Below are 15,284 nucleotides of genomic sequence, written 5' to 3' on the forward strand. Positions count from 1 at the left end.
AAAAGGTGGAGGATTAGGGGTTTATGTCTCCGATAAATATATGTATAAAATTAAAAAAGTACAATGTTTCTCTAATTCTAACAACAAAAGTCTTTTCATCGAAATTGTAAACAATAAATATAGCAATATATTAGTAGGATGTATTTATCGTCCGCCAAATGGTAAAATTAAACCATTTGAAAATTTTATGAAAAATTCATAAAAATTAATGATGAAAATAAAAACCTATATATTATTGGGGACATAAACCTTGATGCTCTGACTTATCAAACATTTCCTAAAATAAAATCCTTTTTTGAAATGCTATTTAAACTTAACGTCTTATCAATAATAAAAAACCCACACGTGTTACAAAAAACTCAGCAACTGCGATTGACAATATCTTCATTATTAACCACCTAAAATCAACATTTGAAACTGGAATTTTCCTTACAGATATCAATGATCATTTTCATATCTTCTTAAAAGTAAATTATTTAAAAACTGCGTTTGATAGTCAACTAAATGTTATTAATTTGAAAAAATGTAACATTAAATTTTGTAAAATTAACAAACTAACGTGTAGATTAAAACAAGAATCATGGAGTAATGTATATAAATGCAATCATACTAACGAAGCTTTAAATAACTTTTTAAGTACATTTCATTTCTAATACTAATCGTATTTAGTATGCCAGGTTACGGTCAAGATAATTTATATAAAACCAACCTGTTAGTCGTGTTACCCAGAACATTTATGATTCGATGAATTATGGTAAATATACTGTTATTCTTACGCACCATATGAGGACCAAATATGCAGAAAAGCATCAAAGAGCTTAACGGAATAAATATTTTACTTTTTTGCTAATCTGTTTCTTGTGTGAAGTATTAGCAATTAGATCTTTTCACGATTAGGCCAACAAATCAGAAACAATTTTAATCTGACTGGCTCGGAGTAATAAGTTCTCTAAGCCATCACCTTAAATAAGGGGATAATGAACTGCATGAGTAGTTACAGATTATCGCCAATAACGTCAAAATTGTACTAAGAAGATTAGTAAATCTTTTTTTCCAATTGCTATCAATATTTGTTACGATGTGGTAATAGATACTTTTCTGTTTATCTAATCTTTATGCTATGAGTGTTAAAAATGAGACTACGATAATGCTACGATAATGCTACGATAATGAGTGTTAGAAATGACAACTTGTCCACAAAAAATAATTTCTCAGAGATGTTAAGGGCAGGTTTTTTAAGCGCTTACTTAACTTATTTGGATCTTGAACTGCATGACAATTATTATATTAACCAATAAAAGTTTTCTAGGATTAATAGCGAGGGAATAAGTAAAATCGTAATACGCTGTGCTTCTTATTTACTGACACTATGTGCTTTTTTAAATGTGTATTATTGTTAGCAATACAAATTAGGATCTTTTCACCGATTGGGTAACAAATCGAAGAAATTTCAGGTTATCTAACCAATTGATTAGTTCTCTTTGGTTTTCTCAATTGATACGTGGCTTTGTAGGATCATGAACTGCATAAATAATATTAAGCAATACTATAACAATTATCTCTAAATATTATTGAAAAAAGGATTATTAATAAAGCAATTTGTGATTATTTTACTTTAACAATGGATTATTATTATTACCATGTGCATTCTGTGGCTATTTTGCTAATCTTTTCTTTGTGTGAGATGTTAGCAGCGACAACTTTTTATCAGTAGGTTAACAAATCTGAGTTGTTTCGAATTATCCGGTTAGCCAGTTTTATGTAATTAGTTCTTTAAGCTGTAACCTGGCACATCTGGATCACGAACTGCGTGAATAGCTTTGCATCTGCATAATTTGGTACTATTCTTGTGGCTTGTATTATGGTTTTAAGCAATTTTTTTATTTTTTTAAATTTTTTAAATTTTTGCTTTATGTAAACTCCAAACTAAAATAATAACTCATAAAAAATATAATTAAAGGATTGGTGAATTTATATAATGTTGTGACTCGCAATGAATCTTTTTTTAAAATGTGTTCCCTCGTTCCATTCATTTACTTTTGTTCGTGTCTAAGATGTTTGCAGTGAAAACATTCCCCAACTAGATCATTAAAACAAGGACGTTCAGGGGAACTCCAACGACCCATTTGTTTAATTTAGTTACTTAGTAGTCATAACAAGAATCTGATTTATTAACTTTTAATGTATAATATTAGATCAATTTATATAATTGCTTCAGATTAATATTAAGAGGTTGGAATCACATGAAAACGTTGTGTATATTTTTTACTATTATAAATATAATAGTAAAAAATATACACAACGATAATCTTGTCATTTTGTAAATTGTTAGCAATACGAATTTTTAACCAATAAATCAAAACCGAAGACCCTACAGGTAACTTAGTATACCGGTTTATTTTAATAAGTTCCTATTAAGTCACTTGGGATACCTGAAATATGAACTTAAACAATATAATTATATAATATAATTACATAAGTATAATTATAGGACGTTTGACTTGTTTATAAACCGTTATGTGTTTGTTTCATTATTGCAATAGACAAATATTATAATGTGCTTTCTGTTATTTTTTGTTAACTTGGTCCTTCTGTGAGATGTAAAATTTTTTTTACCAATAAGTAAACAAATCTGAGACATTTTGTGTAATCAGGCTGATCAGATTGATTTATATTTTTCTCTCAGCTGTCACCTAGATTACCTAGATACGAAAATGCATGAATAGTATTAGATTAACTTTTTGTAATGACTTTAGAATTAAACTTATAAAATGTTGTGCGTTGTTTTCACTGTTGCTATAAATATTTATTCCAATATGCTCCATGATGCTTTTTTATTTATGTGGCCTATGTTTGATATTAGAAACGAAAAGTTTCCACAACAAGTCAAAGAATTGGAGATGTTCCAGATAACAGTTCAGGTTGGTTTATTCTAATTAGTTTTCTGTGAGGTCACTTTTTTACCTGGATTATGATCTACATGACAAGTATATATTCAATCAACAACAGTTACCTCAATTAAATAATAAAGCAAATTTGTTTATTCAAAAAAAGTGATTTTTCCTTTAAACTACTGTTATGGGGTCTTTAACAAATATGCATTTTGTTGCATTACTACTAACCTCGTGTAGCATTACTACTAACCCCGTGTAGCATTACTACTAACCTCATGTAGCATTACTACTAACCTCGTGTAGCATTACTACTAACCTTGTGTTGCATTACTACTAACCTCGTGTAGCATTACTACTAACCTCGTGTAGCATTAATACAAACCTCGTGTTGCATTACTAATAACCTCATGTTGCATTACTACTAACCTCGTGTAGTATTGGCAATGATAACTTGCATAAATGAGATTGTCCTGTAACAAGTATCCCAAAATTTAGAGCATTTGTACATTTATAAAACATTGCATTTATACTTTACTATATAAATAAATGTTTCAATATGCATTATATTATGCTAGTTTGGTCTTTTTATGAGGTGTCAGCAATAAGAAAAGGTCACCAATAGGTAAACCAATTTGATGTATTCTAAGTAAACCTACTGACCGTTTTGTTGCATTAACTTCCTGGATCATGAATTGCATAAATATCAGTAGATGAATAGGTCTTTAAAGATGGATAAATTAGATCCCTCTAAAAAGTATAAGTTTAAATATTTTTTAGAGAATTGTTACGTTTAATAACTTTACTGTTTTGTTTTCACTATCGCTATGGACCTAAGTTCTATTAAACTATTTATTATGCATGTCTAATAAGCATTTGATTCATATGGCAGTTGTGTGAGATGTTTGCAATAAAAATTTAGTCTCAATAGGTCATCAAAACGTGGTCGTTGTGGGTAATCCAACTGATTCGTTTGTTCTATAATCAATGAGGTTCTAGGCAACCCGATTGATTGGTTTCTGAATCATTAAATGCATAAATTATATTTGCTTAACTCCTACATATACGAATGGTATTCGATTAACTCATTTTTTAACGATTAAAAATGTTTTATATTAATAATAAGTAGATTTATTTATTTTTAAAACATTGTATCCTTTTTACGCAAATAAAATAGATTATTAATACAATCATTTTTAATAGAATTCTGGTGGAGTTTAGCTAATCTTGTTCTTGTGTGAAGTGTAAGCGTTAAAATCTTTTCATTAATATGTTAACGACGTTAAGATGTTTCAAGCAATATGCATATCCTGCTTGATGAAATAATTTCACTGATTTTGGAACAACTTGTTTTTTCTATTTTGGTTTTCTTAGCTGTAATCTTGCATGCCTGAATTATATACTGCATGAATATTTTGGTGAAGTATTTAAATATATCAATTTTTAAAAGACTTGATTTAAGTAGTTTAGTTGATTTATAAAACGTTGTTGTTTTTTCTATACAATCCCCATGGATTTTTGTTTTAATATTTTCTCTGGTACTTTTCTGCTAATCATTTCATTGTGTGAGATGTTCAAAATAAGAAATTTTCATCAATAGATTATCAAATTGGAGATAAATTGGGTTACTCAACTTAACCGTTTGTTGAAATAAGTTTTGTTGAAATGCTTGAATTGTGGCAACGCGTTGCAATATTTACTGATTAAACTTAATGTTATTTACAAATCCAGAAAATGTTTTATATCCTTTTCACCATCGTTATCATTAAGTGTTATAAATGTGTATTTTAGCGCATTTCTGCTTATTTTATCTTTGTTTATAATAAGCATAACATATTCGAGATGCCCTCTGCGTATAAGCGGTTTGTTCTATTTAATTCTCTGTGTTTCTTAACTAGATCAGATACTACATGAATAATTTTTCGATCAACCCATAACAACTATTTCAAATTACTACTAAGAAAATGGATTGATTTATAAAAGTTTTTTTTTTTGCTATTACAACAGATAATTATTAAAATAGGCAAACTTCTGTGCTAACCTTAACTTTATTTTGGGCTATAGCAATGAGATCTTTTCAGTAATAAGTCAACAAATTGGAAATGTTTTTTGTAACCTGACCGACTGCTTCGTTCTAATTAGTTCTATTACTTGGATTAGCTGGATCATGAACTGCGCGAATAGTATTAGATCAAGGGCTTGTAATTGATTCTTGAATAATATTAAGGTAATTATTAAAGTTATAAAAATTTGTCTTAAATTTATAAAAGTGATTTCAACTACTGGCAAAATTTTTTTCAATATGCACCTTTTTGTTTTTCTGCTTGCAATGTTTTATGTGGGGTGTTAGAAACAAAAACTTTTCGATAACTAATTCAACTAGTTGAAAATGTTCCTTTTGTTCTCTGAGCTGTAACTTATCATTCTTTGTTCATGAACTGCATGAAATGTATGTAATCTATAGGGGTGGGAGTTAAGGTTAGTTTTAGTCTAACTAAATTTAGTCGACTAACTTTTTAGTCTAACTAAATTTAGTCGACTAACTTTTTAGCGTAACTAAATTTAGTCGACTAACTTTTTAGTCTAACAAAATTTAGTCGACTAACTTTTTAGCGTAACTAAAATTAGTCGACTAACTTTTTAGCGTAACTAAAATTAGTCGACCAACATTTTAGCGTAAATAAATTAGTCGACTAACTTTTTAGTCTAACTAAGTTTAGTCGACTAATTTTTTAGTCTAACTAAATTTAGTCGACTAACTTTTTAGTCTGACTAAATTTAGTCGACTAACTTTTTAGCGTAGCTAAAATTAGTCGACTAACTTTTTAGTTTGACTAAATTTAGTCGACTAAGTTTTTAATTTGCGAAAAATATATTGTTACTTTTACCCAAAAAATACTTTTTTTAAATCTTGTTATGTGTTAGTTGTGAAGTGGTTTGAGCGCCATTTTTTTAATAACAAATTGCTGTAAGTTACAATTTAGATCTCCATGGCATCTTTTTCAAAGTTGATTTTCAGAGTTTTTCAAGTTTTTGGAGAAAATTTTTTTTTCTTAAGTTTGCGAGATATACACTTGGAATTTTGTTCTACACTCATAAAACGCAGTTTTTACAGTGACGACAATATGATTGTAGTTGTTAGTAACAATTACACAATATAGAAATAATAAAAAACATTAATTGCGTAACAATTTGTTACGCAATTAATGTTTTTTATTATTTCTATATTGTGTAATTGAATATATATCTTGTTCAACTCTCAATTTTTTTTTTTTTTTTTAATTACTATTAAAATGCTAATAACTAATTATGTATTCCGTATAAAATATCAGCTGTTTTTGGCGGAGTTGTTCTACTAACAAACCAATTTTTATTTAATTCAATGAAAGAAAATGTGGGGCAATACTAGGTACAAACAAAACATTTTTATTACCTAATTATCACAAATTATATTACGTATTTTAAATTTCTTAAAAACAATAAATTTTAATGAATGTCTTTAAGTTGATTTATTTGTCTTAATTCATATTATGTTCATATAATTTCTCAACACAACAAAATTTAAGGAATGTCTTAACTGACACCTCAAAGTAATGGTTTCCTGCTATATATTAGGTAAACCGTTATTCTCAAATATATATTTAAATTTACTTTAAGAAATTGCATTTTTAAACTATGTCAAAAAATAATACGTTTTCTCCAATTGAATATGCTGCTCCAATATCTGATTTGATGAATCTGACGAAGAAAAGATTGGATAAAAGAAAGACTATAGATGAACAAAACCCTGCAGATCATAACGATAGCGGAACAAGTTCAAGTTTTTCATCCGGTCAAACAGAAATTGAAGTTGATGCTCAGTCCATTGAAGAAGCAGCTAAAACTACATACGAATATTACTCAATCGAGGAGGGAACATCAAAATGGATATGCAATCAATGTAATAGTAACAGACCTAAAAAGTTCTCTTGTAAAACATCAAAGAGTATATTAGATTACCATCTTGAACATGATCACAAAATAATAACGCCGAAAAAAAAACGAACTTTGAGTGGCTTGTCAAAAGAAGTTAGCGATAAGATTGATAGAGCTCTTTTAATTTTCATTATTGCCTGTTGTCTTCCATTTATGTTGGTAGAAAGTAGTGCATTTAAAGAATTTGTTTTGTGTATAAATCCAAAGTATAAAGTGCCTTGCCGAAAAAAGTTTAGATTTCTTTTAACTGATTTATATCGAGAAAAAGTTGAACTTTTGAAATCAAAATTATTATCAATTAAAGTTTTATCTATTACTACTGACGGATGGACGTCCTGTCAAAACTATAGTTATATATCTGCAACTGCACATTTCATTTCTGACAAAACAAATTTCATCAGTTTTTGTTTGGGCTTTGCATACCTTAATGGCTGCCATGATGCAGATAATTTAAAAGAGGCTTTGCTAAAAATCGTAGAAAATTTATAGTAAATGATAAAATAATGAGTATAGTATCAGACAACGCCAGTAACGTACGCAATTGTCTAAATTCTTTAAAAGTTTGTTTAAACATTCAACCAATAAGATGCATGAGACATGTTTTGCAATTAGTTGTTAAAAATGTCATAGATTTAGTTGAAGAAGGTGAAAAAGATAGTTCGTCTAAATTCTTTTTCATTGCAAGAACATTAACTAAGTGCAGGAAAATTGTTACATCTTTCAATCATTCTTCTCAGCTTAATGATTTATTAGAGGAAAGTCAAACACGACAAGGTGTCGAAAAAAATCACATACTTCATTTGATTCAAGATGTGAAAACTCGTTGGCACTCTACGTTTCTCATGGCAGAGCGAATGCTTAAGCTTCACTCCTACGTAAAAGATATCTTTAATTCGAAACAACAATACAAAGATATGAGAAAATATTTACTCGATGAAGATGAAATGGTTAACTTAAAAGAAACGGTAAATGCTTTATTAAGCTTTAATCAAGTAAGTGTTTTACTATCTGGCGATAGGTATGCAACGTATTCTTTAATTATTCCAAGTATAAAGTACCTTGAGAAGCAGCTGAGTAAGAATAAAAGTGAAACTCCTCCTTTAATTGTAATATTGAAATCACATTTGTTAGAATCTTTACAAACTTACAAAGATTCATATGAATCAGAGAATAATTCCTTTTTATTGTGTGCCACTTTTTTGGATCCAAATTATAAAAGTTTTCAATTCTTTGAAAAATACGAAAAAAAGAAATATTTAAAAATTGTGAAAGAACTTTTGTCAGATTTTTATCTCTCAAAAAGAGTTGGTGAAATAATTCCAATTAAAAAGGTGACAAAGGAATCAAAAAAATTTAAGTTGTCATTTGAGGATAAAGAAGATGATTCCGGAAGTGATAGTGACAAAAATGTAATCTTAGATTTAAATAAAGAAATCAGTGAATATATAAGATTGTCAGTGCACGAACAAAATGTTTTAGAGTTTTGCATCAAAATCAATATGTTTTTCCAATATTGTATTGCATTTCAACGATGATTTTATGTACACCTGCTACCAGTGCACCAAGTGAGCGCCTTTTTTCTGATGCATCAAACAATTTGTATGCTAAGCGAAACAGGATGACGGCTGAATGTTTTCAAATGTTGATGTTTTTGTACGAAAATTTGGAATTTTTTAATTTGGTTTAAAATTGGTGCAATTTAATCAATGTAATACGGAAATATCTTGTTGTAATAATTATTTTTGAATTTATTATATTGTTCTTAAATAAAAACTCTTAAATTTAGAACTTGAACTGTTTTGTTTTAAAAACAATCAAACAAGGTTGCAACATGTTTAAAAAATTATTTTATTAAGTTGTTGCTCTCATGTTTGGGACAGGGGGGACCCCAGAAACTCGAGGGCTTTTATGTTTCCAGGCTACAATTATCGCAATTTTTTGCAAAGTATCATTATCCGATTTTCAATTTTTTTTTTAGAAAAACCAATTGCTTAATTAGGCTATAAAACTAAGTGCAAAATATCAACGTAGCAAGTCTTCCCGATTCTATGTTATTTAAATTTAAGTTTTTTTACATTTGTAAATGTATTTTTCATTTTCATGTATTAATTATGACCCACCCAAGTTTATATTTCATAATGAATGATTTCATTAACCTTACCTTTTCTTTATAATTCTACAAAAAATGGCGTCTTAAATGCGGTTCATTTAAGTTGATATTTCAAACTTACTTTTTAAAAGTAAGTTTCAAAAACTTACTTTTTAAGATTTCAAACTTACTTTTTAAGATTGTTTCTAGTTAACTTTAGATCTTACTTTTCACGCTAAAACTCTTATTTTCTAACAAACTATCTACTCAAGCTTGAAGCAATTTAAAGCCAAAAATTGCTGCTGCCTAGTATACAGCCATATTAAATATAATTAAATGAGTTTATATACGACTAAAAATTAAATTTTTGATACCAAAAAAAAAACATTATTTTGGGAAAAATATATCGTAACTTAATTTTTTTTTAACAAAAAGTGAAAATGTACTTTAAAATGATAGATATTCTGCATTTTTTAAGTAATTAAAAAGTGATAAGAAATTTTCTGGTTTGATAAAGCGACCGCTGCCATTTAACAGAATGTTTATCTTATTTTACAGTTTTACACGATTTAATTGCGGAGGTTGCATTTTTAAATGCGGACGATGAGCCTCTCGGTAAATGCTATTAAATGTTTTGCATTTTAAAAACTCTATTAATACGTTTAACATTTGGTATGCATTTTAGAATAAATAAATTGCCGAAGCTTAAATGTACTTAAATTGTAACAAACATAACCTAAATACGCCAACCAATTTAAGCGCAATTCCGTGCTTATTTATCCTTACGTTGAAAAAATGAGAAAATGATAAAGTTTTAATTATGAATGTAATGATAACGTTGCATATATAAGCTTTCGCATTAAATGTCAAGCTTGTTGAGAAAAATGATGGAAGTTAGCGTTAATAAATTGGTACTTCTTATCGCTTATATGAAATTAAATATTTAGAGACTAAGTATATTCGCTAGTATACAGGGGGGGGGGGGGTTGTGGTGGTAAGTTGAAAACTGTCGTAAGAATAATTGCCGATTAAAAATTATACTTGCTGAGTATAAGAATATATATATCGATTGCTGAGATTTGCTAATAATTATAATAACATCTTAATTTGCCGAATGATCAAACTAAATATCGGTAATAGCATGGCCTATAAGAGATGGACGTGCAACCTTTTTTTTTTTTTTTTTGCGAACCATGCTCATTGCGCATTGTTACAAATCTTTTGTTTTAAACAATAGAAATTAAATTATAAAGTCTGTCGGATTCGTCGAAAACTTTTGGTCTTGTCTAACCAGTTACATCAACTTCTTTTTAGTTATTCAAGATAACAGCAATAGATAGCGATTCCACGGCTTAACGAAAAACATTTGACGTTTGAAAAAAAACACGTAACTTTCATGAACTTTACTACTGTGATCAGATAGTAAGGTGAATTTTTAATTTAAATTTCCCGCCTTATTCGAATCGTCCAATCTTTTTTTTTTTAAGTTGGTAGGAATGTCATTAACGTTTGCGCCAAATTACATGTCAAACTCATAATTATTTTTTTTTGTTTACGCTTGTTTCTGAAGTACCAAAAGTGCATTCGGCGATTTTCACGATGTCTAATTTTGTTGAGCAAAGAAGTGCTATTAAATTTTGTTTGCGGAATGATATTTCTGCTGCTGAAACGTATCGAATGTTGCAAAAGGCCTTCGGTGAAGAGACTATGTCTCAAAAAAATGTTTACAAGTGGTACAAAGACTTCAAAGAAGGCCGAGAACGTGTTGATGACTTGGAACGCTCCGGACGACCATCGACTTCGATTGATGATCGCCACATCAACAAAATCAAAGAATTGGTGCTTGCAAATCGTCGGTTAACCATTCGAGACCTTGTTGACATGGTTGGAATATCATTTGGGTCGGTGCAAGCGATTTTGAAGCATCATTTGGGCCTCAAAAGACTCAAATCACGTTTGGTGCCGAAATTTCTCAATTTCTTTGAAAAAGAGACCCTGAAACAACCGACCAATTGAGTGAATACCGTGAAAAAGGCGAGCCGAGACCGAAGCAACCACGTCAAAGTCGCTCAAAAATCAAGGTCATGTTGACTGTTTTCTTTGATTATTGTGGTGTCGTGCACTACGAATTCCTTCCAACTGGCCAAACTGTCAACAAGGAATATTGTTTAAGCGTTATGCGACGTTTGCGTGAAGCTATTCGCAAAAAGAGACCGGAATTATGGGCCAATAACTCTTGGATTTTGCACCACGATAATGCGCCTTCGCACACAGCACTGGTTCTTCGTGAGTTTTTCGCCAAAATCTCTACCCATGTTGCTCCACAACCACCGTATTCGCCCGACTTAGCACCGTGTGACTTCTGGCTGTTCCCAAAGCTCAAGAGACCACTCCGGGGAAACCGTTTTGAGTCCATTGAAGAGTTCCAACGTGAATCGGCACGCGCATTGAAGGCTATCACTACCGAGGACTTTTCGGCATGCTTCAAAGACTGGAAAAAACGTTGGCAAAAGTGCATTGGGGCCGGAGGGGGGATTATTTTGAGGGGGACGATACAGATTTGGAAGAATGAATAAAGAATTTTCATTTTATAAAAAAAATTCACCTTACTTTTTGATCACAGTAGTACGCTCTTACTATATATCTTAGTATATCTTTTTGTATGCTTAAGCAAACACCTTAAGATTTTTTGCATCAATTAGTGTTACTCAACCTCTTTCCAGTCATATATAGAAAGTACTATGGTTTATATGGCTTCATTTAAATTTTATCCATATTTTAAGACCACTTTTAAGAAAAATGCTCGAAGCGGGAACATTTTTTTAAAACAAAGCTTTTAGAGGTTAGGATTCCTTAGTACCAAAACACATCCAATTTTTATAAAACTTTCCGTATACATTAAAAAAGGGATGGCGAATCAAATGGAAAGTGCACACTTTTTAACTTTTATACATAAATTTTTAGTTCTTAGCGTTTCAAAACTTCAAGGTTTGTTTTTATAGAAAACAAAAAGTGTTTTTTAAAAGTGTCCAGGTGGAAATTGCAAGTTTACTCTTTCCTCTTTTTATAACAAGTATTTATTTATGTTTTCTTGAAGAATAGTTTCTATACAGCCCACAAAGTTGCTTTAAATGAGTAATCTACAAAGTTTTGAACAGCATTAAATGTCATTTTAGAATGCACACAAAAATTAAAACAATTTATAAAAATGTAATAAATATCACATAACCACAAAGCATTATAGTGGGGATTTTATATCACGATTTTCCTTATCCATGGTCAGATTTTCACCTTGAGGCTCCTTTTGCTGTGGAAACATTCACCACGGCTAAGGAGCCTCATCTACCCCTAATTATATATAATATATTAAGTATAAAACTAAAAATATGTATAATAAAGTATTGTCAAATTAGGTCACCAATAAATACAGAGTGCTGAAAATTCAACTCAGAATCAAGTTGCATTCTCCAACAAGATATGAATTAAATCAAATTCTTACTACAAAGTGCGATCACAAAAGAAGACAAAAAAAAAGGAAAAGTGAATTTTCTCAAACTTTAAAAGTTAAAAGGTTATTGGGTCTTACTACAGAATGATATTCCTAGGCAATAACATAACAATACCATTGGGTCTTCCTAGTCAATAATATTTTATGCAGAACTTATCATTTGTCATATAGCTTAATAAATTTAATATTAAATAAGTTATAATAACTTATTTATTATCAAATTAATTACATTTGACAGTCTAAAATAATATACAATATGGTAGAAAAAAAAGTATACCTTGTAGTAGGGTTTGATCTTTTGCGTGTTGCAATATGAGAATTATCTGCCATAACGTTACACAATTTTGAACTAAGCTTTATAATATATTTATTAAACCTAAATTGATAAAACTTAGTTATAAGATAATATGTTTGGATAAAATATTATATATGTGACATTTTATTTTTGTCAAAAATGCATTGCGACGTTATAAGATATCTTACGCCCTACTTTTTAAATTATTATAAAATTACAATGCAAAATAATTACATTATTATAAAAGTAAAATAAAAAGTAATTACAATAATGAATATATAAACTACATATTTCATGTAATCATTATATCTAAAATATCCGGAAAATATCCTGAAAAAATTCAGAATATTTTCCCCCTCATTTTCCCCTTAATTTTGCATTCAGCCAAGTTGTTTCTCAATTTTTTAAAAACTTTTCTTAATTTTTGTATGAATGAAAAAACAAAAAAAAAAACAAATAGATGAATAATATATACCTGTTATATGTTGTAATATAAGTTGTATGTATGGAAAACTTTTCGGATATTTGGAAAAATATAAATTTCAGAAAAATATCTGGTATTCCGGGAATATCCCGAATAAGATAATCCCTGAAACTAAATTATAAAAAAATAGTAAATAAAATAAAGAATATCTTTCCAAGTTTCTAATCACAGGTTTTTATTATGAATAAAAAAAGTTCCAAAATACACAATATTTTGGCAACGTAACATTCACGTTTTAATCAAGTAAAATTGTCACCTGGACAAGGTCACCTAAAATATACATGATTGAAACATGAAGAAGGAAACGGGGTAAGAGCAGGCATCAAACTTTATCTAATGAATAAGTCGATATTTTCTCCAATAATAGCTCACAACACCAAATTTAGCTCAAAAGAAACAAATAAAAACTTTAATAATAATATGAATATTAAATAATCATCTTAAATCACAAATTTTTAACACAAATCTTACATGGTGAGTCACCAACTGTTTTGGCAACAAGATTTTCTGGTGTTGCTATTTCTTTGATCTAAATCATTAAACAATTTTTAAAAAAGCAATGCTATACTTGAGAGAAACTTGCTTTACATATTGGAAGGTCGTCAACATTAAAAGATAAGTAAAATGCAGTTTCAAATACAATAGCATCATAATTATCTTTTTGTGGGGAAAACATCCAACAAATCCGCGTGAATAACCTGTTTTATATTGTACATAATAACAATAGTAATAAAAGTCATATAATATATAGATAATAATAATTTCATATAACTCGAATATATATATATATTAATCATATAATATTCAAATAATATAAAAAAAGGAAATAAATAAGTATTAACCCTTTTTAACAAGTAAAGCACGAGATCAAGATGTCATATATTATAAAAAGATAAAGTATTTAATAATAATATATACATATATCAATAATAAATAACATAACACATTTATTTATTGATATTATCTTGGATAAACTCTTTAACCTTGTTGATAAAAACCAAATAAAGAAAAAAAATTTATTTTAGGTTTTTATCTAAACGACTCTTGAGTAATAATGTATGCAGAAGTACTAGAGACATTATTATTGCTCAAGAATCAAGAATAAGTTCTGCTAGAACTTATAATTTGTCCATGTAGCTTACTTAATTTAATATTAAATTCGTTATAACATAACTTATTTCGTACTAAAATAAGTAAGCAAAATGGACAAATTCGCCAGTCTAAAATATTATATCATAAAGTAGAAAAAAAGCATACCTTGTATTTGAGTTTAATCTTATTTGTGTGGCAAATAGGGACGGCAAATAGGGTACTAATTTATTTAACTTAATTTGATATAATTTAGATATTAGATATTACAACTTAAAATATATTGTTCTTTTTAGTTCTGTTTTAAATGCATTGCGTTAAAAGATATTATATAGACCACTTTTTTTTTTTTTAATTATGATAATACTACATTAAAAATTAATTATATTATCATAGAAGTAAATAATTATAACTAATATAATGAATATAAAAACTATACTATAAAAAAATAATTAATATAATAAAAAATATTATTTCACATTTCTAATGCCAGTTTTTTTTGAGAATAAAAAAAGTTCCGAAAGACGAGATATTTTGGCACGTAACTTTCACGTGACTTTCACGTAAAATAGTAACCTGGACGAAGTCACCTAAAATACACGTAATTGAAACGTGAATAAAACGTTGCGTGCCTACTGGGAGTATTCAATATTAACATAGCATGATTTACCAGCTATATATAAACTAATTTTTATTTGACAAAAACAAATGGGTTATTATGTGCCTTTTATGACAAATGAAATAGTATATGAAATATGAAATACGAAAACATGAAATATCTGGCTACATTTTGCAAGATGATTATAAACTTGAATAACTTTTTAAAAGGTTTTGCATTATCAAACGAGTTATAAAAAAGCCCATTAGAAAGTACACCTACTAAAAAACAATGCTCAGTGTAATATATATTATGGAGCTTATAGAGTAGTCGAGGCAAAAAATGGCGACATATC

The 15,284-nt window shown here is 28.8% G+C and overlaps 1 protein-coding gene and 1 long non-coding RNA gene across 2 annotated transcripts; one reads left to right on the top strand and one right to left on the bottom strand.

Moving 5' to 3' along the window:
* The first annotated feature begins 10,554 nt into the window (after nt 1-10,554).
* On the top strand, nt 10,555-10,971 carry LOC136075947 (protein GVQW3-like). The gene has a single exon (XM_065789396.1). It carries the CDS (start codon nt 10,555-10,557, stop codon nt 10,969-10,971), a length of 417 nt encoding a protein of 138 aa, XP_065645468.1.
* Nucleotides 10,972-12,063: 1,092 nt separating this feature from the next.
* LOC136076828 (uncharacterized) lies at nt 12,064-14,653 on the bottom strand. The gene is made up of 5 exons (XR_010636618.1): nt 14,500-14,653; nt 13,499-13,771; nt 13,234-13,353; nt 12,741-12,839; nt 12,064-12,095 (listed from the first exon to the last, which is right to left on the bottom strand). It is a non-coding gene; the product is annotated as an uncharacterized LOC136076828 (long non-coding RNA).
* Between the last annotated feature and the right edge of the window lie 631 nt (nt 14,654-15,284).

This window comes from Hydra vulgaris, chromosome 02, assembly GCF_038396675.1.
Source record: "Hydra vulgaris chromosome 02, alternate assembly HydraT2T_AEP".
Classification (NCBI taxonomy): domain Eukaryota; kingdom Metazoa; phylum Cnidaria; class Hydrozoa; order Anthoathecata; family Hydridae; genus Hydra; species Hydra vulgaris.

Excerpts from the sequence above, each read along its gene's own strand:
- LOC136075947 (XM_065789396.1), top strand. The coding sequence starts at position 10,555 with ATGTCTAATTTTGTTGAGCAAAGAAGTGCTATTAAATTTTGTTTGCGG.